We start from the raw sequence: 24,611 nt of genomic DNA, 5'->3' as shown, positions 1-24,611 counted from the left end.
TGATAAATCTGTCTTGATCTTCATGGGAATTGTCTCAATAGTTCATAGCTACCTAAATATGTATTAAGACACTACTTAATTTTAACAAAACACAAAAAGCAGAAAAAAGGTTATAAGAGAGTAAAGGCTTCAAATGTTCAGGTTTATATAGAAACACTTTATTGAAAGTGTACGATAAAAGCAAATAAAAAAAATCTTTTCAAACTGTTACAAAGTAGAGAAAATACTTTAGCTCGATATGTGTGTACAAAACTACAGTTTTGTTATAAAAGCTTGTTTACTGGCCATTTCATTTGAAACATAACACAAGTACTTCATTATGATTTGTTCGGAAGGCATGCACAACAAACATCTCATAGAAAAACAACTTTACCAAAATTCAATCATTATGCTATTCAACTGACATCATCATTTTATAAATTCCAAATGTAAATACCTCAGATTAGACGTATTTTAAAAATCACACTTAAATTGTGAAATAATTCAAGTGCAATCAGATGCACAGTGGTTTGACTGAACTGGGCACTTCACGAACACACTAACTAACAGATATTCAAGATGAACACTCACTCTCAAATGCACAAAGAGCAAACTTATGGCTTCACTTGATGAGTGCAACAAACTTGGCATGAACAGAACATTTTAAGTAACCACACACTTACATACATACATATCCAGATGTAAATATCAGTGCATTCAATGTGTAGCTCATGAATCTGGTAATTCTGGCACCTCCACCATATTAAAAGAACAAAGCTGCTCTTGTTTAAATGTATTTTAAACATAATGCCACATTTGCCACATAAAAATACATTTGACATCAAATTAGCTTTAAGGTATTTTGTCAAGATTGCAAAAGTTTTTCAGAAGTACATTATTGAATAATATCCTGAGCATTGGTCACTGAAGACAGTTCAACTTGCATTTGTTCATGTGCATCAAGTTCCTTCACGCCGTTCTCCATGTCTACGTGCGGACAACGTTGGCTTTCTGAAATGACCTGCTGTGCCAATAGTCAGGGTTATCAAATGCTTTATGTTCCATCCCTGCATGAACTTTTAAATACTTTTCCGGCCCCAGGGTCCGGGGTTCATCCGTCAGCCCAACACTCTCTTCATCTTCTCCCTCCAGATTCTGGTATTCAGCTGCAGATGCTCCACCTGCAGCCAATGATTCCATATCCTCATATTCATACACTTCTCCTTCCATTAACCCCTGAACCCTGAGTGAATTCCTCAGCTGAGGCTGGCAGTTAGTGTACTGATAGTCTTCCTCCACGTATGCATCTTCATCATCTTGTGGCGTTCTTCTGAGAGGAGGACGGGAAACCGGTCTTGGGAGGTGAAGTTTGACTGCCATGTTGGCTGGAGGTCCTGCACCACCACGGATGTCCATGTACTCGTACTGAACCTTGTGGAGATCCAGATCACCGTCTGTGTACTCTGCTTCACTGGACAGGAAATCACCGTCGCTGTGGTTCCTCTGGTCAGTCGAGGACTGGGAGAGACCACCGCTACTTTCTGAGCCCCCCATCGACGATCTCTTACTGGGTCTCCTGGACGCTGGAGATTTGTGATTGCTGTAGAAGCCGGCAGGGTTGAAGGAGGCGCTGCGGTTGCGTGGCTGATTGTAATCTTTAAGCTGTCCTGGTATATGCCCGAGAGAGAGGGTCTGGTTGTTCATATACTCGTATTCTTCACCTGCAACACCGTGGGCCTCCAAGAAGTCACCGGAGTGGCCTCTTGAGAGTCTCCTCTGAGAACGTTTTCCACGTGACGATGTGAATAAAAGAGTTTCTAAAAAAAAATTAAAATACAAGAGACGTGTTAACATGAGTATGCATATTTATGAAAGCTGATGAAAGAAAATAAATAAATAAAAAATTGCAAATGTACTGTAATTGCAACTTTTTCTCAAGAATGTGTTTGAAATAAGTCTGTTATGTTCACAAAGGCTGCAATAATTAAAAAATATAAGATATGCTACATTTTTTAATGGTTGTATGTTATTATAAATATTGTTATTGTAGAAGAATTGGTTTCTATTTTAATATATTTTAAAATGTAATTTACAAATAAAATAATTTAAAAATATAAGATATGTACATTTTTTGAAAGGTAGTGAATAAGTTTTCCCCAAAGAAAATTAAGCCACAAAAAAAAAAAAAACTTTTTTAACATTGATAATAATAAGAAACGTTTCTCGAGCAGCAAATCAACATATTAGAATGATTTCTGAAGGATCATGTGACACTGAAGACTGGAGTAGTGATGCTGAAAATTCAGCTTTACATCACAGGGATAAATTACATTTTATAATATAATTAAATAGATAACAGTTATTTTAATTTGTAATAATATTTCATAATATGCACTGTTTTTACTATATTTTTAATCAGAAAATGGCAGCCTTGGAGAGCATAAAAGACGTTTCTCAAAAATCTTAAAAAAAAATCTTTATTATTTCTTGTTTGTATGTCACAACTGTAAGTTTATTTCTCAGAATGTGATTTTATATCTGACAACAGATATTTATTTCTTATTCAGAACATGATCTTATAATTGCTTTTTATTTTTTACTATAAAGGCAGAAACATACACACAGCTCACCTTTCTCTGGACTTTCACCGAATCCAGGCAGCACGTATCCACTCTGGTCCTCTTCTCCTTGAGTCCCTGTGGAGGTTGTTTCGGGAGGTCCTGATAGGCTGTCCCGCTGTGACATGTAAGCGATGTCCTCACGATGTGTGACCCTCCTCATGCTGCCAACCAACGAGAAGTCCTCGTTCGTTTCCAGCTCCACCGCAGTTCCCCGTCCCTCCGAGCTCTCAGAAACTGTGCATCCAGAGTCAAGACGGGACCGAGAGGCATATCCCATCTACAGCAAAATGAGGTGGACAATATATTGATTATAAGTTGTATATTAAGCCATACGCTCTTATATATGTGCATTACACCTCCAATATTCATTCCTAACACATCAAATATAGTTTTCATGTGGATGTATGACTGAAACCTCACCTGTGCTGAGCTCTCCAGACCAGGCGTCATTGGTAGATATCCAGCAACATTGGATGGAGTCAGACTTGACTGGTGTAACAATAAAAAGAAAAGTGTCAAAAAGATATATAGCTTATTAATTCATTATTTATAGAGCCTCTACAAATCATCTGAAAATATACGCTAACATTCAAAAGTTTGGGACCAGTATGTTTTTTTTTTTTTAAGAAATTAATATTCTTATTATACTAGAATGCATTAAATTTACAAAATTTAATTGTTGCAATAGATTTCGATTTCAGATAAATACTATTCTTCTGTTTGAGTGATGAAAAATGAGTATGATGCTGTCCAGAAAAATATTGAGAAGCACATCGTTTTCAGCAGTGATACTATTAAGAAATGTTCTTTCCTGAGCATAATTAGAAGGATCATGTGACTCTGAAGACTGGAGTAATGATAATTAAATTCAGCTTTAAAATTAGACAACCTTCAAAGTAAATTCAATGTAAAATGCACAGTTAGTGCGCATAAGAGAGGCTTATTTCAATTATATTAAAAATCTAAATTTTTGGAATAGTGAACGATGTGCATTAGTCTGTTTTCAAACCTCCATGCATTAATTCTGATCAGTATTATAAAACACACCCGATGAGAATCTATACGCAGTCTAGAGAAACTCCTAGATGGTGTTATGTAGCGCGGCATGTCTATGGTAGCTTCCAAGACTTCATCTTCCTGGTCCTCCAGCGCCACCCCCAGAATGTCCATCTCAGTTCCCCTCTGATGGGACTCTTCTGAGGCCGGGTCAGGAGCTCTGTCCTCCCCCTAGTGGTGGAGCACCAATCAACAACAGTCATCTAAACAGTTCCAGCTTGACATGCAACATTCAATGAAATATGATGAAGTGCTCCATCAGTTTGACTTACTCTGATGACGAGATATCGGGAGGGGTCTCTGGCCATTCGAGTGAACTCATTGGCTAGCTCTTTAAAAGTTGGCCGAACATTTTCATCAATCATCCAACCTGTTAAAGTACAAATACATAGAAAAACGAAAATAAATCATATGTTAAAAGTGAAAATAAATAATGAATTTAAGCATCTCAACAATATAATGTACAATATAATGTGTATAATGTTAGCCAAATGGATAATAATTTAATTTAACAGTATTTTTAAATTATTAATGTTTTTAAAGCATGCACAAGCATATTTTAACCAATACCAAAAGAAAAATCATAAAAAATTAAATATTCAATATTTAATTTTAATTTATATTTAAACTGAACTTAAAAAATAAAATAAGTTTAAGTACTAAAATGGTTAGACTTGAAATGTAAAAAAATGAAGCTATATATATATATATATATATATATATATATATATATATATACACAAACAAACACACACACACACACACACACATACATACATATATAAAACTAGCAAACACAAAAAAGCACAAAGGAAAATTACTATAACTAAAACTAAACTAAAAAAAGCGAATAAACTTTTATTTTAAATACTTAAACAACACTGCAAATAATAATAATAAAAAAATCTAATATCTGATATGGTACTTATATATTGTGCATCGCTAATTTTCATTTACGAAATTTTCATGCTAAAATCTGCAGGAATGTATTTGTAGAGAGTCAAGATGATAAATGAGATGAAGCACGAGATCACTGCCACTTTGCATTGTGGGTTATAAGACGACTCAACTCACATTTGACCATGACCATGTAGACATCGATGGTGCAGATCTGAGGTTGAGAGAGGCGTTCCCCTTTCTCCAACAGATCAGGAACTTCTTGTGGTCGCATAGCAGAGTAAGGCTCCGCCCCATATGACATCATTTCCCAGACTGTCACACCTAGAGAGAGAGTGACCTCTTATTAAATCATCAGATCCAAAGTGCAGTGTTTTACAGTACCATTTGATATTGTGACACATGGACTCACCATAGCTCCAAACATCACTCTGGTGTGTGTATCTGCGGAACATGATGCTTTCCAGGGCCATCCACTTAATTGGCGTCTAAAAATGACAAACATTATGGAAAGACTCAGAGGCACAGTGCAGCGATACTGCTTGAGGAACGGCTTTGAATATAGTAACAGTACATATAAACTAACAATCAAATGTTTGGAATAATTAAGATTTTTTTAATGTTTTGGGGAAAAAAGTCTCTAATGCTCAACAAGGCTTCATTTATTTAATTAATGTTCATTAAAACAGACATCTTTTGTAACATTGTAAATGACTTTACTGACACATTTAATCAATTAAATGCGTCCTTGTTGAATAAAACTGTTATTTTTTTATTTATATTTCTTACCCCAAACTTAGAGTATCAGTTTCCACAAAAATATGAAGCAAAACTATTTTAAACATTCATAACAATAATATTTTTTTTGAGCAGCAAATCAGCATTTTAGAATAATAAAATAATACATAATTTTAGAATATTAGTTTTTACTGTATTTATTTATTCATTTTTACCATGTGTAATTATTATTTTCAAATACACGCAGCCTTAGTGAGCATAAAATACTTCTTTCAGAAACATTGGACATTCTTTATTATTTCAAACTTTTTAAATCTGCTTTACATTAATTTCATTGAAGAAGTATTTCTTGTCATCAGGGTAGAGGAGGTCAGCGATGCCATAATCAGCTATTTGAACCATAAAGTCGCTCTTAAGCAGGATATTGCGGGCAGCCAGGTTCCTGTGGACCATTCGCTGCTCCTCTAGATAGTACATACCCTAGGAGGAAGGCGAAGAAAGTCTTTAGTTGTTTAAGTGGCCTTTAAAATGATCGGAATACCTTGAAATACATTTTGTGCCCCTCTCACCTTGGCAATCTGAACACACCAGTTGAGCAGTCTCTGAGGGTTGAGGCTCTCTCTGCGCTGCTGGATGTGCTCCAGTAAAGAGCCCTGTGGGCTGAGCTGAGTGACCAGCTGCAGACTGGGCCCGGGACAGATGCCTAAGAGCCGGACTATATACGGGTGGTCCAGACTCCCCATAGCCAACATGTGCTGCAGGACAGAAAGAAATCAATTACAATGCCATTTAGTATGTGGGTGGATTTTGAATGTTTTTATGTGGTGGTTTTGTAAAGCATATTAATGAATACAAATTAATAGTCATCACTTCCTAATTTAAAACTTCTAAAAGTCACTATTAACAAAAATTAAATCATAAAATAAAATAAAATAAAATCAATTCAATTCAGTAAATTTTCTGCATAACATGTCTGATATAATTGAGACTGAACTACTGTCAATGTAGCTGGAATATAAAGGACTAACATGTTATCTGTAACTGTAATACTGGACTGTATGCAATGTTGTGGATCAAAATAAACAGAAGTTCAAAAACAAACAAAAAAATTCTAATATGGTGATGTTCTGCTTAAGAAACATTTAGTCTTATTATTGATACTGAAAACAGTTGTGCAGCTGAATATTTTTATGGACTCTGTCATAAAGAATTTTATATTCTTAATTGAACAGAAAGTTCCAATAAACATCATTTATTTAAAATAGATTTTTTTAACATTATAAATGCTTTTACTGTCACTTTTGATCTTTGTAGAATAAAAGCATTAATTAAAACAATATTTCTAAAAATATTTATCAAGTTCCCCATTTTTTTTCTATTTATCGCCCACCAGGCAAACCTTCAAATAATCGTTTACCATAAGTAAAAATAAAAATTGCATAAAATGATTATTTTATGCAAAAATAACAATAAAATCAACATAAAAACAAACAAATAAACTACTTTCTCGGTGTATATGGTATATAAGTAGTGTATATAGGCAATGTGTGTGTGTCTTACATCTGTAATTTCCTGAAAGGTCTGTCGTCCTGTACGGTCTTGAATAGTCTTGATAGCCACTGGAATCTTTACAGTGTCTCCCTCTGGTATCCAAAGCCCCTGTGAAGAAACAAATGAAATACAGTTAAATAACAGAGTAAGAGAGTAAGAGAATGTATTAGGAGAACACCCCGAGGAAATGCTTCAGTAAGTGATATGAGCTATTGTCAGGTTTGGGTGTGAGCTCATGTAATGACATCAGAGCGTGTCAGTACAGTACCTTGTGCACAGTGCCGAACACTCCAGAGCCGAGAGGTTTGATCTTCCGTAGCTCAGACCCACCCAGAATCCGTGCATGAACTTTCACGCCTTTTTCTCCAGGATCCAGTGGTTCAAAACTCTAAAACACACCTTTAAACCTTAGAAAACCTCACAACACTTCAAGAGTTTGATTTGCTGGTTCATATGAATATGTGCACACACCTCCCCACTCTGCAGATATATCCTCATGGCACGTTTTCTGCGGATGGCGACACTTCTGCGATACAGAACGCTCAGCACAAACACTAAGAATGCGAGCAGCACCCCGAATATAACGCCCAGCACTATTGCTGTCACAGGCAACCTAAAACACAAAACGCACAATTACACACACTGACAGGCAGCAGCAGGCCATCCATCACACCAGCAGAGGGAGACACTTACCCAGCATCTGACCTGGACGAATCCACACAATCATTCTGACCTGGACCCAAACATCTGCCACAGACAATATACAGGCATCTTTAAAACTGATTTGCAAAAATATTTCAGTAATACTAGGCATTATAATTGCAATGACATACATTACTGTTCAAAATTGGGGTCAGTAATATTGTAAAGAAATTAATACTTTACAGCAAAATGTGTTGAGACATTTGTAATTTCAATAAACAAAAGATTTTTATTTCCAATAAATGCTGTTCTTTATAAATGTTCTATTGGTTCAAAATCCTGGGAAAGTTTCTACAAAACAGTTAATCAGCACAACAGTTTTCAGCATTGATAACAATATTTCTTGAGGAGCAAATCTGCATATTAGAATGATTTCTGAAGGATCATGTGACACTAAAGACTGGAGTAATGATGCTGAAAATTCAGCTTTGCATCACATCAATAAATTACATATACATAAATAAAACTATGCAAATATATAGGCTAAATTTAAAATATCTAAAATAGAAAACATTTAATTTAATTAATTATTAGACTTAATTTGAACACTTAATTTATTATTTATACAGAAATAATATGTGATATATAGTTGCAACTTTAAAGGTTTTCTATTTTTAAGTCATTCATTTCTTTAAATAAATATTTAAATGATAATCTAAATGATATTCTAAAATATTACTGTTTTTACTTTTATTTATTTGGTAAAATAACAAGAGCACAAGAGACTAAATAAATAAAGAAATAAATCTTGTTAACCCCAAACTTCTGAATAGTAGTGTACACTTATGCTTGTGAGGAATAAACTGGCCACTGCATCTTACACTAATTGAAAATTAATATCTCAGAGTTCAAAAACAGAGTTCAGAGTTCTTCATTTACTGTAAATCTGATTTTTCATTTTATCCCCCATTAGGCAAACTGTATTTTTCTGTAAAAAAAAAAAATTTGTGCATTTTATGCATATTAACACTTTATTTAGTATAATATATTGCACTTTATTGGACATTCTGAGCTTCCTCACCCCAGGGTGCAGTTTGCATGGCACGGTAGGCATTTGTGCTGGCTGCTGGGGAACTTATAAATGATGAGCCCATTCCCACCCTGAACCCCCTCTGGACATGAGGACACACAGTACGGCCCGTCCTGCAAATGCACACAGGCTGCACACTCGTCAGCACCCTGCAGGAAGAATAAAACAGAGAGATTATTTAATAAATCAAACAATCTGTGCAAACAGTGAATGACATTCTTTCAGGGATCAATAGATTACACACCGGTCCTGTGCAGGTGTGTTTGCCGTGCTGCACCGCACACTCCTGGTGACACGGCATACACTCTCTTTTAGGTCCGGCAAACTCACGTTTTTCACTGTAGAGAGCAAAAGAGATCATTCAGGAGTCTTGAAATCTCTTCTAGTATAGTTCTCACAGTACTAAATCATTTGGTGTATTGTTTTCTCATCTACAGCACACACATTAAAACAACACTGACTGGGTGTGTCTCAATCCACTCCCTAGTTCACTGTCTTGGCACTGTTTCAGGGTCAAAATTACAGGGCACTTAAGTTTTCATTCCAGATTGCTCAGTATATTAATACACTGGAAATGTCACATTTTTTGCAGTCTTTTAGTCAACATAAAATGTTACAAATAGTTACATTCTAATTAATTACTAATCTAATTAGTTAATTACTACCATATAACATTTAAGTCATTATTGGGTTAGATGAGAACAGCTTTTTACAGACATTGCAAAAAGTAGGAAACAGAGCATAAATAATAATAATAAATGCATATTAATGTTTTTCAAATAAATATTATATAATAATAAATATTGATAAATATGATTTTGTTTTTAATGATACGCTATAAAACTAAAACTGCCAGTAGGTGGCAGCAGGTCACTGTCTAAGCGAGTGAATCGTTTAGTCATTCACTCAACCCATTTGTTTAAATGCTGATTCATTCAGAAATTAATAAAGTGACTGTCTTTATGAATAAGTCACTGAATTGGCTCACGGGATTCATTTAAAAATGCAGATTCACACACACACACACACACACACACACACACACACACACACACACACACACACACACACACACACACACACACACACACACACACACACACACACACACACACACACACACACACATTTAATAATAATAATCATTTTCATGTGTTTTTTTCCATAATCAGTTGCACCAAATGTAACTACAATAATGATGCTTGTAAAAGTAAATAAATAAATATATAATGTCCTATACTGACCCTGACAGGAAGTTGCATTGTGGTACACATGTCCCTCCTCTGCTGTAGTTCTTGCAAGACACACACTGATTGGGTCCCGGACCCCAGCAGCCCTCAGATGAACACAGGGGATCACACACATGCCCTTCTTCAACTACAAACACACAGCAGTGATGAATATGATGTTAATTAGCAATAATGAATAATGATATTTTTATCTTTAATATTTTTAGAATGTTTTCATGTTCTTTCACATTTAATAAGCAACAATTCCAGAGGACTTCTTCTATGCTGGAACCCTCTCCAATAGAAGTTGTGTCTTTAAATTCATGGCACTACCAGAATTAAAGAGATAGTCCACCCAAAAAAGAATTTTGAAGCTCATCAAGCAGTTAAAGTTCTCACTGACCTCGGTTGTATTTTTTTGTCAAAAGGAACTGAAACTAAAATTGTTTGGTTACCAATATTCTACTAAATATCTTATCTTGTGTTCCACGGGGAAAAAAAAACATTAATTACATGACGGGGGAGAGTAAAAAATAACAGAATTTAGATTTTTGGGTGAACTATCCCTTTAAAACCACTTCCTAATGACAAATTAGTCTTTCAGACAACCCATAACATTTTGGTAGCACAGCATGTACTCACTGCACTGCTCTTGTGGGTGGTTGTCTTTGATGTCGAGGGGTTTCTGGCGGCGCTGGGCCCGGGGACTGCTCCCGAACAGACGTGTCCAGTTCACAGTGTGCTGATAACACAGCTGCTTGTTTCCAGTGATGTAGATGCCTCCGTCACCGATCCGTTTCAGTGAGCGAAGACCCAGGGACTTCAACGTAGGAATCTTCATCACCAAAAGCGAGTAACCCCTAAAGGAGAACATGTGGAAAGGTCATTTGAAAAATAAAAGACAAATGAAATTACATGGTTCTTTCAAGTCAACATAAAATTAACTGACACATTTTTTTTTATTCAGGTTGCTGGTTTTATTGTGCACTGGTTGCATGTGAAGATAAATGCAAAAAACTAGAGATTCCTAATTGATCAAATCCCCATTGAATGTTTCATTTAGAAATATATCAGTTAACAAGTTCAGTTTATTCTTGATTCTTTTTAGCATGAATATTTTCATTTAGATGTAACTTTTAAAGATTTTTTTTTGTCTCTAAAGCCACCAAGGCGGCATTTTTAATTATTTTTTAAATACAGTAAAAACTGTAATACTGTAAAAAAAAAAACTACAATTTTAAATAACTGAATTTTTTTTTCAGAAATCCTTTGTAACATTATAAATATCTTTACAGTCACTTTTGATCAATAAGATGCATCCTAAAATATCAAAACTTACAAAAAAAAAAAAAAAAAATCTCATTACTTACAAACTTTTAATAGTAGTGTATGTCAGATTAGAAACTAAAATAGGTTGTGAACATAATTTCATGTTGACTTTAAGACTCTTAAAAAATCCCAATCTAAAACTGCTGCAATGTGTTAGTTGCAACAATAAAATCAACATTCAAAAAAAAAACAAAAAACCTTCACTTCCGTTCCATGTACTTTCATGAGGACCCTAGCCATATAATTCAAATAACATCTCAAGAGCCTCATTCACGTTCATCAGGCAAAATCATCAAAATGATTCAATTCAGTAATTCATGATCGACAGAAATGCTTCCATGCAAGATTCCCAACCACCAATCTGAAGCTTAGAAATACCACACCACTGAGCAGATTGTAAAGCACATATAACTAATGCAAAATATGAAATTTGAATGATTTATTTATGAATATATAGAATAATCAAGCAAAGAGAGAAAAGGAGTACAAGCTGAAAGCTAAAAATACAATCCTACCTCTTACTGCTTATTCCTCTGGAGGGAGAACATGAAAGCAGTACAAAAATTAATAATGAATGTCACACAACTTTCAGAAATGTCAGGAAAAAATTAGATTGGCATTATTCTAATGACTTTTTTGTTATTAAAATTTTTATTTTTCCAAAGAAACTTTGTAACTCTTTAGAAGTGAAACCACACCTCTCCACTACAAGTTGGATGATTAAAGTATCATTCATGTCTGTCGCACAAACAGTGCAAGCACAGCTAATAACATGAATGTTCTGTTTACACTGATGAAGCGTTACGAAATCAGAGGACAAGGTAAAGGATGAACAAACAAAGGATGGGCAGGTTGCTCACCTGTACAGAGTTCTTCCCTGTATTGTTGCTAGATTTGAGAAAACAGAGAGATCTTCCAGCTCTGCAGGCCAAGACTGAATACTCAGAATGTCTGTCAAGCAGACAGAAGACTGAGTTAGATGATGTACAGAGAGGGCAGAAGAAATGACAAAGATCCACACACAGAGACACACACCTGTGATCTCTCTGACAGTGTTGAAGATCTTCAGTTTCTTTGGATCGAGAGCACTTATATTATTGTAACTGTCTCTGTAGAGGAAAGAAAGGTACAGAAAGGTCACCAACAGCATGTGATGCATATTGCAACTATATTTGTGTCAAGTGGACTTTTACAAAATAAACTTTCTTTCACGTTCTTACTAATTTCATTTGTCCACGAGTTGGTAAGAAAGGAGAACTCTCTCATGTTTGTCATGAACATTTCAATCAGCAGTGTCTCAAATACTGATGATCTCAAATCTCACCCTCTAATTCCAGTTACAAGGAAATGCAGGCTGCCCTGAATCTTAGTGCAGTTTATGAAGCTGTCGATGTTCTGCGAGTCTACCGTCAGTCTGGAAGGTGTACCAGTGCCAACACATGCTGCGCAAAGAGAAAAATCAGAGAGAACACAGTTATGGTTGAGACCACACAAAGATGGACATGTAGGAGATTGTGCTTGTTTCTCAATGAACAGTGAACTACCTTTTAATAATAATGCTAAGCAATAACAATGCAACTCATCTTTGGAGACATACAGGAGTGGCATACTGTTCATTAAAGGTCAAAAGGTCAAAGACAACTTTATTGTAATTTTTAGTTAAAATAGTTAAAATAGTTAAAAATAAAACAGATCCTTCAGGGAACAACGGTGACACATTCAGTGAATATTCAAAAGGACTAAGAAAAAGACAATAAAGTAAAAAGCTAGTCAGTATAGTTTTACATACACTATTTGTCAAAATTAAGTATGTTTTAAATTAAGTGTTTTTTGCTCAACAAGGTGGCATTTATTTGATCAAAACTACTGTAAAAACAGTAATATTGTGATGAATGATTTTATTTTCATATTTCTTTAAAATGTCATTTATTCTTGTGCTGCAAAGCTGAATTTTCAGCATCATTACTCCAGTATTCGGTGTCTCGTGATCCTTCAGAAATCATTTGCCGTTCAGTTATTGTGCATTATTGCTGGTGCTCAATTATCAATAATTGTTCTTATTATTATCAATGTTGAAAACAGTTTTTTTCAGACTTAATATTTTTGTAGAAACTCATACATTTACTGTGATACATACTGAGGACTGAAGTAATGATGCTGAAATTTAGCTTTGCATCACAGGAATAAATTTCATATTTAAACACTTAAAATTGAAAACAGCTTTATTTATTGATAAAATAAATGCAGCCTTGGTGAGCAAAGATGTCTTTGAAAAACATTTTTAAAAATCGTAATTATGCCAATCTTTTGACCAGCAGTGTAAAAACAATAGAAGTCTATCTATGGTATGCACCCATTTAGAGAACTGGGTAATCAAAGTGTGCGTGTTACCTTTCGGACAGAGACCCCTACACGGCTCACATCTTTTCACCCCATTTTTATCCACCTCCATCTTGTCTGCTGGACAGCTGCTTACACACGAACTGCCGTCTACAACAAAGTTAGCTGAAGGACAAGAGAACAGAGTAAATAAGTATATACTGTATGAAAATTGTCAAACTTTTACCATAAATCCTACAAAAACACTATTTGGGTCGCTTTAGGAGAGTGGGATATTCAGTTTTGGCATTATAACCTACAATGCTATGTTAAAGGTAAATGCATTCCATGTAACCCAAGGATTCACTTACTAGGACAATGTGATACACATATCGTGCCGTACTGGTATTTTGCATTAGGATTTGGTTCCAATTTGAACGTCACTTTATTATAGATGACAGCCTGTGGACACTGCGGCACACATGACCCCGAGTTGTTAAAATTTCTGCAGGCCTGTAAACACACAGACACCCAAGTCAAAGCAAGCAAGGTTTGATTCATGAATCTGGTATGTACAGTAAGTGCAACACATGTTCAAGAACTGGTGAAAGTTTGTTGAACATACAAAGCAGTTGGTGTCGAGCGGCCCGGTGCAGCCCCCAGCACACTCTATGTGACAACACTCGCTCGGGCTGTGGCCAAAACAGCGGGCATTGCACTGTGGTGCGCATACTGTCTTAGTCACTGAGAACGGGAGAGAAACACAGTGAGCAGTGTGTGTGAGATACTGAAAGTTGAACAACGTGTGTGTGTGTGCGTGTGTGAGTTTCCAAGGACTTACAGATTTGACAAGAGTCATTTCCTGGACCCCAACACTGACCCCCACAAGACCCATGACAGGGCACTAAACAGAAAATGCACTATAATTCATACATTTCCATAAGATCATCATTCAAACTTAATATCATAAGTAAATCTTCAACTACATGTATAAAATATATAAAACGGTGAACCCCTTTAAGCCTCCTGAGTTATGAAAAGACAAAATATGAGCCTCTGATAACATTTATTTATTATAAATATTTATATGAAAATAGTTTGTTCATTATACACTACCATTCCAAAGTTTGTGCTCAGTAAGATTTTGAAAGAAATTAATACTTTTCTTTTATTTGATTTTAACTGATCAATAGTGGCAGCAAAGAAATTTATAATGTTACAAAACAACAAGTTTCAAATGAATGCTGCCATTTTAAAAATTCATCAAGGAATCTTGAACAATAAAATGTATCAGGGTTTCCACAAAAATATTAAGCAGCAAAAACTAATTTTCAACACTAATATGCTTCTTCAGCAGCAAATCAGCATATTAGAATAATTTCTGAAGACTGGAGTAATGATCCATAATCAGCTTTATACCATCACATGAATAAATTACATTTTTATAAAATATGAAAATAGAAAACATTTATTTGAAATTGTAATATTTTACAATATTATTGCTCTTTACTGTTTTTTTTAATCAAATAAATGCAGCCTTGCTGAGCGTGAGAAATGTCTTTCAAAAACAGTAGAAAAATCATATTAGTAAAAAGTTACCAATCCCAAACTTTTGAACAGTATATTAACATATATTATATTACATATTGTAATGTTTTATGTCTCCTTACATTCTGGTCCGTTGTCTTCGATGATGATTTCTGCCCCACTGTCTTTCACGATGTCTAGCCAGTTAATCTGCGGTGCATAGCTCAAGAATTTATTCTGGATGATCTGCACTCCACCCTCCAGGATCTCTGCAGATAACAATAAATATGAGAAATATGGAAATATTAAGATAAAATCAGAGACATAATGGTAGAACTCAAAACTTGAAAACTGTCCTCTAAACTCTCAGAAAGAAGATATATAAATAAAAAATGCTGGGTTAAATACAATTTAACCCAACTGCTGGGTCAAAAGACCCAACTGCTGGGTTTGTCCATATTTTACCCAGTGCTGGGTTGTATTTTACCCAGCATTTTCATATATATACCTGTATATATATACAGGAGCATCTCAAAAAATTAGAATATAATGGAAAAGGTCTTTATTTTTTGTAATTTAATTTAAAAAAGCAAACGTTCTTTCATTCTAGATTCATTGCGTACAAACTGAAATATTTCAAGAGTTTTTTTATTTTAATTCTGATGGTTACGACTTACAGCTTAGGAAAATTAAAAATTCAGTCTCTCAAAAAATGAGAATACTTCATTTTGACCTTGATTAGTTTGATTAATTTTAAGTATAAATACACCTCACCTCCTAGTCTAGAACATAAAAACACAACAACAATAAAGGGAAAGACTAATGACTTGACAGTTGTCCAGAAGACGATCATCGACACCCTCCACAAGGAGGGTAAGTCACAGAAGGTCATTCCTGAAAGGGCTGGCCGTTCACAGAGTGCTGTATCAAAATATATTCATAGAAAGTTGACTGGAAGGAAAAAGTGTGGTAGGAAAAGGTGCACAAGCAACAGGGATGACTACGGCCTTGGAAAGATTGTCAGGAAAAGCCGATTCAGGAACTTGGAAGAGCTTCACAAGGAGTGGACTGAAGCCGGAGTCAGCACATCAAGAGTCACCATGCTCAGACCTCTTCAGGAAAAGGGCTACAGCTGTCACATTCCTGGAACCAAGCCACTCCTGAACCAGAAAACACGTCAGAAGCATTTCACCTGGGGGTAAGGAGAAAAAGAACTGGACTGTTGCTCAGTAGTCCACAGTCCTCTTTTCAGATGAAAGTAAATTTAGCATTTTATTTGGAAATCAAGTTCTGGAGTCTGGAGGAAGACTGGAGAGGCACAGAATCCAAAGTCCAGTGTGAAGTTTCCAAAGTCAGTGATGATTCGGGGTGCCGTGACGTCTGCTGGTGTTCGTTCATTGTGTTTTATCAAGTCCAAAGTCAATACAGCCATCTATCAGGAGATTTTGGAGCACTTTATGCTTCCATCTGCTGACATGCTTTATGGAGATGCTGATTTCATTTTGCAGCAGGACTTTAGCACCTGCCCACAGTGCCAAAACCAATTCCAAGTGGTTTGCTGACCATGATATTACTGTGCTTTATTAGCCAGACAACTCACCTGACCTGAACCTCACAGAGAATCTATGGGGTATTGTGAGGAGGAAGATAAGTAACATCTGACAAACAATACAGAGGAGCTGAAGGCCGCTATCAAAGCAACCTGGGCTTCAGTAACAACTCAGCAGTGCCCAGGCTGATTGCCTCCATGCCACGCCGCTTTGAAGCAGTAATTTGTGCCAAAGGAGCCACAACCAAGTATTGAGTGCATAATTAAACCTGCTTTGGAGATCTTGAACATTTATTTTTTGTAAATCTTTTTTTGATTGATCTTTGAGAAAATATTCAAACTTTTTGAGATACTGAATTTTTAATTTTCCTAAGCTGTAAGTCATAACCACCTGAATTAAAACAAAAAACTCTTGAAATATTTCAGTTTATGTGCAATGAATCTAGAATATAAGAAAGTTTGCTTTTTTGAATTAAATTACAAAAAATAAAGACCTTTTCCATGATATTCTAATTTTTAATATACACAGGTGCATCTAAAAAATGAATAGAATATTGACTTTCATGAGCTGTAAGCTCTAATCATCAAAATTAAAACAAACAAGCAAACAAACATCTTAAATGTTTTACTTTCCATGTAATGAATCAAGAATATATGAAAGTTTAACTTTTTGTGATAAGTTTTTCACAATATTCAAATTTATTTTTTTTTATATGCACCTGTGTGTGTGTGTGTGTGTGTGTGTGTGTGTGTGTATGTGTGTGTGTGTTTGTATATATATATAATGTTATGAAGAAATGTTAAAGTCAATGCCACAAAACAAGGGTGCTGTGAATGTTTGTTATGGTTTTGTTAGGTGATTGTTAGGTGATTGCTATGAATAATCAAACATTACTAATAAAGATGAAGTATATACTGTGTTCAGATTTTACAGTAAGTAACATTCATATTGATTCCACACATTGAGTCACAATGAAATTAGCAAGAGGTTAAACAAAGGGCAAAGGAAAAAATGATAAACATGTTCATTGATTCACACACAATGGAAAGACAACATGGATTGTATTTCACATTAGAAGTGTCGTGTTTGCTGAAGCAGGTTGGGACATGCTAGAGCCTAACTGTAGCCATCTAACGTCAATCTCCTGGAATTTATCACGATGAACAATATACTATAGGATTTTTCTACAAGCTATAAGGCAGTCACAACTATGTGTCAGTCCAAGTTGGGGTTTATGAATTATGCTCATTTGTGGGTGAATTCCTTGAATAATCCACACACACATTAAAATATTTTTCTGTCTGTTGACTCACTCTTCAACACCACACCCTCCAGAGAGTCTTTTTGCCATAGAAAATTATGTGTTTCTGTGGGTGAGAATGTGTCACCTGTCACGTATGTATGAGCGCACCTGTCAAGTGTGTGAGGCCCAGCTCCCTTAGTCCGTACACTCCGTCTTTCTGATAGTTGACGAGGATGGCGAGAGCGAAGCGATCTTCATACAAAGACGTCCCCCGGATGACTCGCAGCTGTTCCAGCGGTAAACGTCTGAACTGGTTTATGGCGATGAGGATGTAGCCAGTTACCTCACGGATAGACTGTGAAGAAGGGTTGGGTTACACGTTCATCAAATGAAACATAATAGACATAAAGATGCAGACATGAGCCCACACAAATGAATCTGGTGTGAGCTCATGCATGATTCAGAAGTGGCCTGATCTCTTAGATCCTACAAACTTGGTCTATTTTCCTCACCTGTAGGAATGAGAAATCGCGGTTGTGCTCCATCTGCGTGATCTCCAGGTTTCCTATGACAATCTTGCAGCCCGTGTACATCTCCTTCATGAGCTTGTACTGGACCTCAGAGCTTCCTGTCACACTCAGTGAGTTCTGCGTGCCTGTACACACTGTAAAGAGAGAGAGAAAGAGATCATTAGCTGTAGCAAAAAACAAATGCGCGACCATTTGGAATTTTTTACGTTTTTGAAAGATGCTCTTATGTTCACCAAAGCTGTATTTATTTGATTAAGAATATAGTAAAATTGTGAAATATGATTAAAATTTTAAATAATTTGTGTTCAGTTTTAATATATTTTAAAATGTAATTTATTTCTGAAATGTCAAAGCTGAACTTTCAGCATCATTACTCCAGTCTTTTCCAGTCACATGATCCTTCAGAAAACACTCTAATTTGCTGATTTGCTCAAGAAATATTGTTTAAAAATTTTATGGAAACCGTGAAAAATATGTTCAAATATTTTTGTATAATAACTGCTGCAATATATAATATCTATCATATTACTCCGTGTTCTATGTTAATATTTAATATTTCATGCCTATTTATATGTGGTTAAAATTAGTGGGATAATGACCAGCAACTGTATATTAGCAAAAAATAATTAAACAGGGGTCATTATTTACAGTAATAACTGACTGAATGCACATTATGCCATATTCAATGCAAAAAAGATGCATCATCTGATAATATCACAATCTCATCAAATATTTAATATTTCATGCCCATTTAGATATTAATTTGGTACAAAGCTTTGTAATTAAGTGGAATAATTGCATGATCTCTGCTAATATTTAATATTTCATGCCCATTTATATATTTATGTTGTAAGAAGATTTGTAGGATAATTAGCATAATGACTAGCAATTGTGTATTATCACAAAAATTATTTGACGGGTCATTCTTTACAATAATGGCCGAGTGACTGCACATTATGATCTATTTAATGCAAAAAAAATCTCCAACAGAGCATCAGCTGATGATGTCACAGATAGAGCTGTTGTTGTTTTTCTTTCACTGTTGTTCATGTAGTGACATCCGGAAGGCCAAATGAAAGATATTAGAGAACTAAGGGAGTTTTAGGTGAAGCTATTTTGCATTTCATTGCATTTGCATTCCAAATTTATTTATTTTTTTTTAGAAATTTTTAAAATTAGCTGCTAACAGCTGTCTATAATATAGACGGACAAACTGTTCTTCAACTCGAAATGGATTTTGCGCGCGCGCCGCAAATCAAATGTAACAAGTTTACTCGGTGACCAATAAGCATTCACCATGACGAAACCTAGTAACGTGCCATGAACAACCAAAATTATGCATTTTCCCCATTATTTTTGTTTTATTTTATTTAAGTTACAGTTTGAACATTTAATATTAAAATAATAACTAAAAGGGATATTTTTTGGGGGGGCCACCCCATGGCCTGCAGGAGGGGCATCAATGACCGCTAGGGGGGCACGGCCCTCGAATGCCCCACCACAGCGCCGGCACTGCTGCTGGTGGTTGAGGAGAGACCCCACACATGATCGTACAGCGAATTGGGTGTACAACAATACATTATAAAGCGCTATATAAATGCATCATTCATTTATTCATATAGGCTAACCGTATATAATAATTGATAATAATATTATAATAAAAAGCTATAAATTACAAAAATCTACAGTTATTCATTTACCAAAACCATATTTAAAACTAGCACTAACAGTATAGGCTATTATTTACAAAACTATTCAGGGCTGCGTTTTCCAAAAGCATCGTTAAAACTAGCAGTAACTCTGAACTAATGTAAAAGAACGCTTCTGTGCGCTGGCGTCCTCCCACAGGTTAAGAGATTTTAAACAAACACTGTTAATACACATGCAGTTAACCAAATGAAACAATACACATTTTAATGCTATAAAAGTATGCACATCGAGAGAAATAAACAGCAGATGTAACAACTTCTTTAACTTGAGCAAACGCTGCTAATACACACATACATTTGTTAATAAAGTTAATAAAATGAAACCATGCATGTTTTAATGCTAGTGAATAAAAGGAAACGATCCACTCGCATGCATCTGCTCATCATGACAGTACCTGGATCAGTGAGCTGCGTCTCGGGCCGAAAACGAAACTCCCAGAAAGGCCTGTTGTACACGCCCCATCCCTTGACTCCAACCCCACGTCAAAACAGCGCCACAAAGCGAGACGCGCAGAAAAATGAAGCGCACAGGAAAAACTGCAGCACAAGCTCAAACTAGACCGACACGCAAAATAAAATCAGTGTTGCAAATAAAATAATAGATATGACCATGGAAAATATGTATTGCAAAATCATTGCTTTTCGCGCGGTATCATTTATGTTTTGCAATTCTTTATTTTTGTTCACAAAAAACAAAACAACATACCACGTTAATATCATTTTTGTTTGCAAAACTTTAATTTCCTTTGCAAAACTTTATTTTTTTGCGTATATATACGGCATTAGATCAGCTCGTGCGCGAAGTTAAAGCGCGCGAGCAGATCATCTACGGGGCAAGCAGGAATGCGCCAAAGCTCCGCGCGATGAGTCAGTTAATATATATGTGTGTGTATTGGCGCGATTGTTCAATTAATTCGCCAATTTCATACACAATAATAATCATTAACACTCTAAATAACACATAGGTATCCTAATTCTTATACACGCAATGACTATCCATCATTACATTTTTATATTTATGTAGCCTACACAATAATATTCTTTTACACTGTAGCTAATCCTTTTGTTTTTAATATTTGGCATGTTTGTGTGATGCATCCCTGTGTGTAATAAGCAAAGTCAACGCGCACTGTGGACTCGCCCAGAGGCGCATTTTCTACCAACGCGCTCTTTAAATAACAAAAGAAATATTGCGCCATTGACTTTAGACTTTAGACCAGGTTTGAGTTGGTCTATGGCGCAGTCTATTTTCAGCTCCTTAAAATAGCAATGCGCCAGGACACACCTCTTTTTTAGACCAGCACGCCCATGGGCACACAAATGGGCACAAATGCATTTGCTAATTAAACGACGTGGCGCTGGACGGGAAAATGCGAACGGCGCCGGACTGAAACTAGCAAACACACTTGCGCTGCGCCTTGCGTCGCATTGCGCCGGGTGTATGATAGGGCCCTAAATGTCCACTGTTCACTCAAATGATCCTTTGACGTAAACCAAGAGTCTGGCAGTGCTCAGAACTGAGTATTTCCATAAATGAAGGTACAATGAATGTGGAGGCGACAGCAGAAACAGAGAGGCTACACACACACTGTAGTTGTGAATCTATTCAGCTCTCCTGGAGGAGCAGACTTTAGTATGTGTGTGGGAGCCTTTAACACACACTGTACTACACATACTGACGTCTTTAAACTCCACTCAGAACACTTCATAACAATGCCAAAAGGTCGACAACTCCCGTTATCTTCACGGGGCATTTGACATATATCTTTTTCTATGACTTGAGTGCAATGGTCAACTGAAAACTATGCATTCACATGTTGCATACTAAAATAAGACATGTATGGACTGTATTCATTTCTAACAAACATGGTTAGAACAGGTGTTCTATTATAAAAATATGCTATGTTTCTGGTTTCAGTATATGTACCGAAGCAGCTCATTGTAAAATAACATGACAATGACATCATGGAAAATTTTATTTTTAATTGTATAAACCCTTCAATTGACATTCGAAGAAAAGAGTACGGATCAGAAAGGACTACTTCAGATTTTACAAGATAAGATCAATTATACATTTTTTAAATTAATATTTACTGTATATTTAATGTTCATTTAGATGCAATCCCCCTCACTGTTTTAGTTATTTACAACATAAATACAAAGTTCTACCATGAAACTCTAACTCATCTGATAGAGTCACATCATTACTAAAGTCGTTTTAATTGCATGTGCAGCCATAGATAGACTGGGAGTAAAAAATGGCCCTGGATTTTCCTCCCAAATAGGCCCACCACAATTACAAACAGCCGCTACTATCTTACAGTATTACATCAATCAATGTATTGCATTTGTCAAATAACAACACAAAACCCATGATCCTGCTGAAAAAAAAAACAATAGAAACCATTACAGAAATTCTAATGGTTTCCACTACAAATGCCATTACAAACATTACAAACCATCAACTTTTAATCAGTAAAACCATTAAATAATGGTTTCCTGTAGTGTTTTTTGGGACATGTTCCATTAGGATTCAGTGGTTTTAACAAAAATAATATTTAACAACCTGAAATCTACATAAAAAATTCTGTGTAGACGAAACCAAAAAACTAGACAACTAGACAATATTCTAGCGAACATCAAAGAGATTCAGATTTAAAAACAGATTTACCTTCATGTTTACCTTCCTCCGTCTGAGCGCGCGCAGGTGAACGGAGCACGAGACACAGCGCGAGCATCTGCAGCAGAGCGGGATTCATATTCATCATCATCAGAATATTCCCAGTGTGAGGTCAGTCCGTCAGTCTGAGCAGTCAGTTAAATATGGCCAAAGAAGCGCGGAAGAGATGATTCTCCCTTCACTTCACTTCTGCTTGCCCAAGTTTGACAGAAATTTGACAGACGTCTCTCTCTCTCTCTCTCTCTCTCTCTCTCTCTCTCTCTCTCTCTCTCTCTCTCTCCTTTATAATCCGAAATGTACCAAATATTACATTAAGTGAAGAGCAAACGAAAAAATATCAGGTAGTCCATTTCCGTTTGTTGCGGAAAAGTTTATAGACTTAGGCTGTTAATCCTTCGGTATAGGCTACGTCAGTTCAAATCTAACACTTTGATTTAAACAAAAATTTTAATATGCCTACAATCAATAGTTTGAGTTAAAAAAAAGAGAGAAAAGGCTCGAGCGAGCAGGAACGCTGTCTCGTATGGCAAGCCGTTTTAACATTTAAATTTTTTTTTTGACTATCCATAAATATAATTTCGGATCGTCACAATTGTAATTCCATATATCTATATTGGAATTATGACTCGTCATCATAGGAATTAAGATATCTACAATGTGATTATGACTAGTCATAATATGCATTGAAGACATCTACAATGTCATTTTGACTAGTCATAATACACATTCCAGATATCTACAATGCTATTACGACTAGTCATAATCTTCCATTGACTTCCATTGAAAAATATTTTTGGATATCTTCAACTGAGTTTTGACTAGTCGTAATTCTAATTCAAGATATCTTTAAATATGATTTGCCTAGTCAAAATTCTAATTAGAGATATCTCAAATTACAGTTTGACTAGTGATAATTCAATTAGAGATATCTTCAAATGAGTTTTGACTAGTCGTAATCCCAATTCAAGATATCTTTAAATATGATTTGACTAGTCAAAATACAATTTAATATATCTTTAATTCCAAATTTTTAAAGATATCCAAAATACATTTGTAGATATCTGCAATCCATTTATGACTAGTCAAATTACAGTTGTAGATATTTGGAATTTTGATTAGGCAAATCATATTTAAAGATATCTTGAATTGGAATTATGATTATTCAAAACCCACTTAAAGATATCTGCAATTTAATTATGGATATCCCAATCAGATTTTTGACTAGGAAGAACTATATTTAGAGATATCTGCATTTAGCTTTGTGACTAGGCATAATTGCAATGTAGATATCTGGAATTAACAATTTGACTAGTCAAAATACGTTTATAGATATCTACAATGTGCATGCAAATAGACCTTTGTTGAGCCCCACCTTAAACATTTTATTTAATCAATCCTGGTTTGGAAACTGTTTTCATTCACAATTTTTTCTAAGAGTTGTATAATAAAGATCCTGCATCTTTGGGTGATTTTAATCTGTGTTCTACAGACGTAATTCAAAAGTATGGAAATAATAATGTAGCTGGAACATGTGTTCCTGTGGCTCAGTGGTAGAGCATTGTGTTAGAAGCGCAAAAGGTTGTGGGTTCGATTCCCAGGAAACTCAAGTTAGATAAAAAAAAAATGTTAGCCTGAATGCACTGTAAGTCGCTTTGGATAGAAGTGTCTCATAAATGTAAAAGTGGTAGGCTGTACAGAGAGGACTTAAATAGGCTTTTGTCCTGTTTATATCGTAATGTTGAGATGTGTGTGCTGTGGATTAAATTTTGTTAGCCTTTATTTACAAACGGACACATACATAAGCCTCATGTCAGCCATTGCAACATTTGATATAATGTTTAAAATAATCAGAATGTCTATTTACATTAAGTGCAAGCCTGCTTTGTTGTCAGAGACTACTTACACTATCGCCCACCAACAT

The 24,611-nt window shown here is 35.5% G+C and overlaps 1 protein-coding gene across 1 annotated transcript; it reads right to left on the bottom strand.

The window, feature by feature from the left end:
• Nucleotides 1-136: 136 nt before the first annotated feature.
• On the bottom strand, nt 137-22,838 carry LOC109046348 (receptor tyrosine-protein kinase erbB-3-like). Its single transcript, XM_042725439.1, has 29 exons — nt 22,682-22,838; nt 18,284-18,435; nt 17,940-18,126; nt 15,122-15,247; nt 14,293-14,355; nt 14,077-14,195; nt 13,823-13,964; nt 13,524-13,637; nt 12,457-12,574; nt 12,168-12,241; nt 11,993-12,083; nt 11,648-11,665; nt 10,446-10,663; nt 9,819-9,951; nt 8,819-8,912; nt 8,566-8,723; nt 7,536-7,589; nt 7,314-7,455; nt 7,111-7,230; nt 6,852-6,950; nt 5,861-6,046; nt 5,616-5,771; nt 4,966-5,041; nt 4,731-4,877; nt 3,929-4,026; nt 3,648-3,827; nt 3,021-3,089; nt 2,610-2,877; nt 137-1,796 (listed from the first exon to the last, which is right to left on the bottom strand). Exons 1-29 carry the CDS (start codon nt 22,779-22,781, stop codon nt 967-969), a joined length of 4,332 nt encoding a protein of 1,443 aa, XP_042581373.1. The 5' UTR covers nt 22,782-22,838; the 3' UTR covers nt 137-966.
• Between the last annotated feature and the right edge of the window lie 1,773 nt (nt 22,839-24,611).

The sequence above is a fragment of the Cyprinus carpio genome, chromosome B6 (assembly GCF_018340385.1).
Source record: "Cyprinus carpio isolate SPL01 chromosome B6, ASM1834038v1, whole genome shotgun sequence".
Classification (NCBI taxonomy): Eukaryota; Metazoa; Chordata; class Actinopteri; order Cypriniformes; family Cyprinidae; genus Cyprinus; species Cyprinus carpio.
This window is presented reverse-complemented; position numbering and strand designations above follow the sequence as displayed.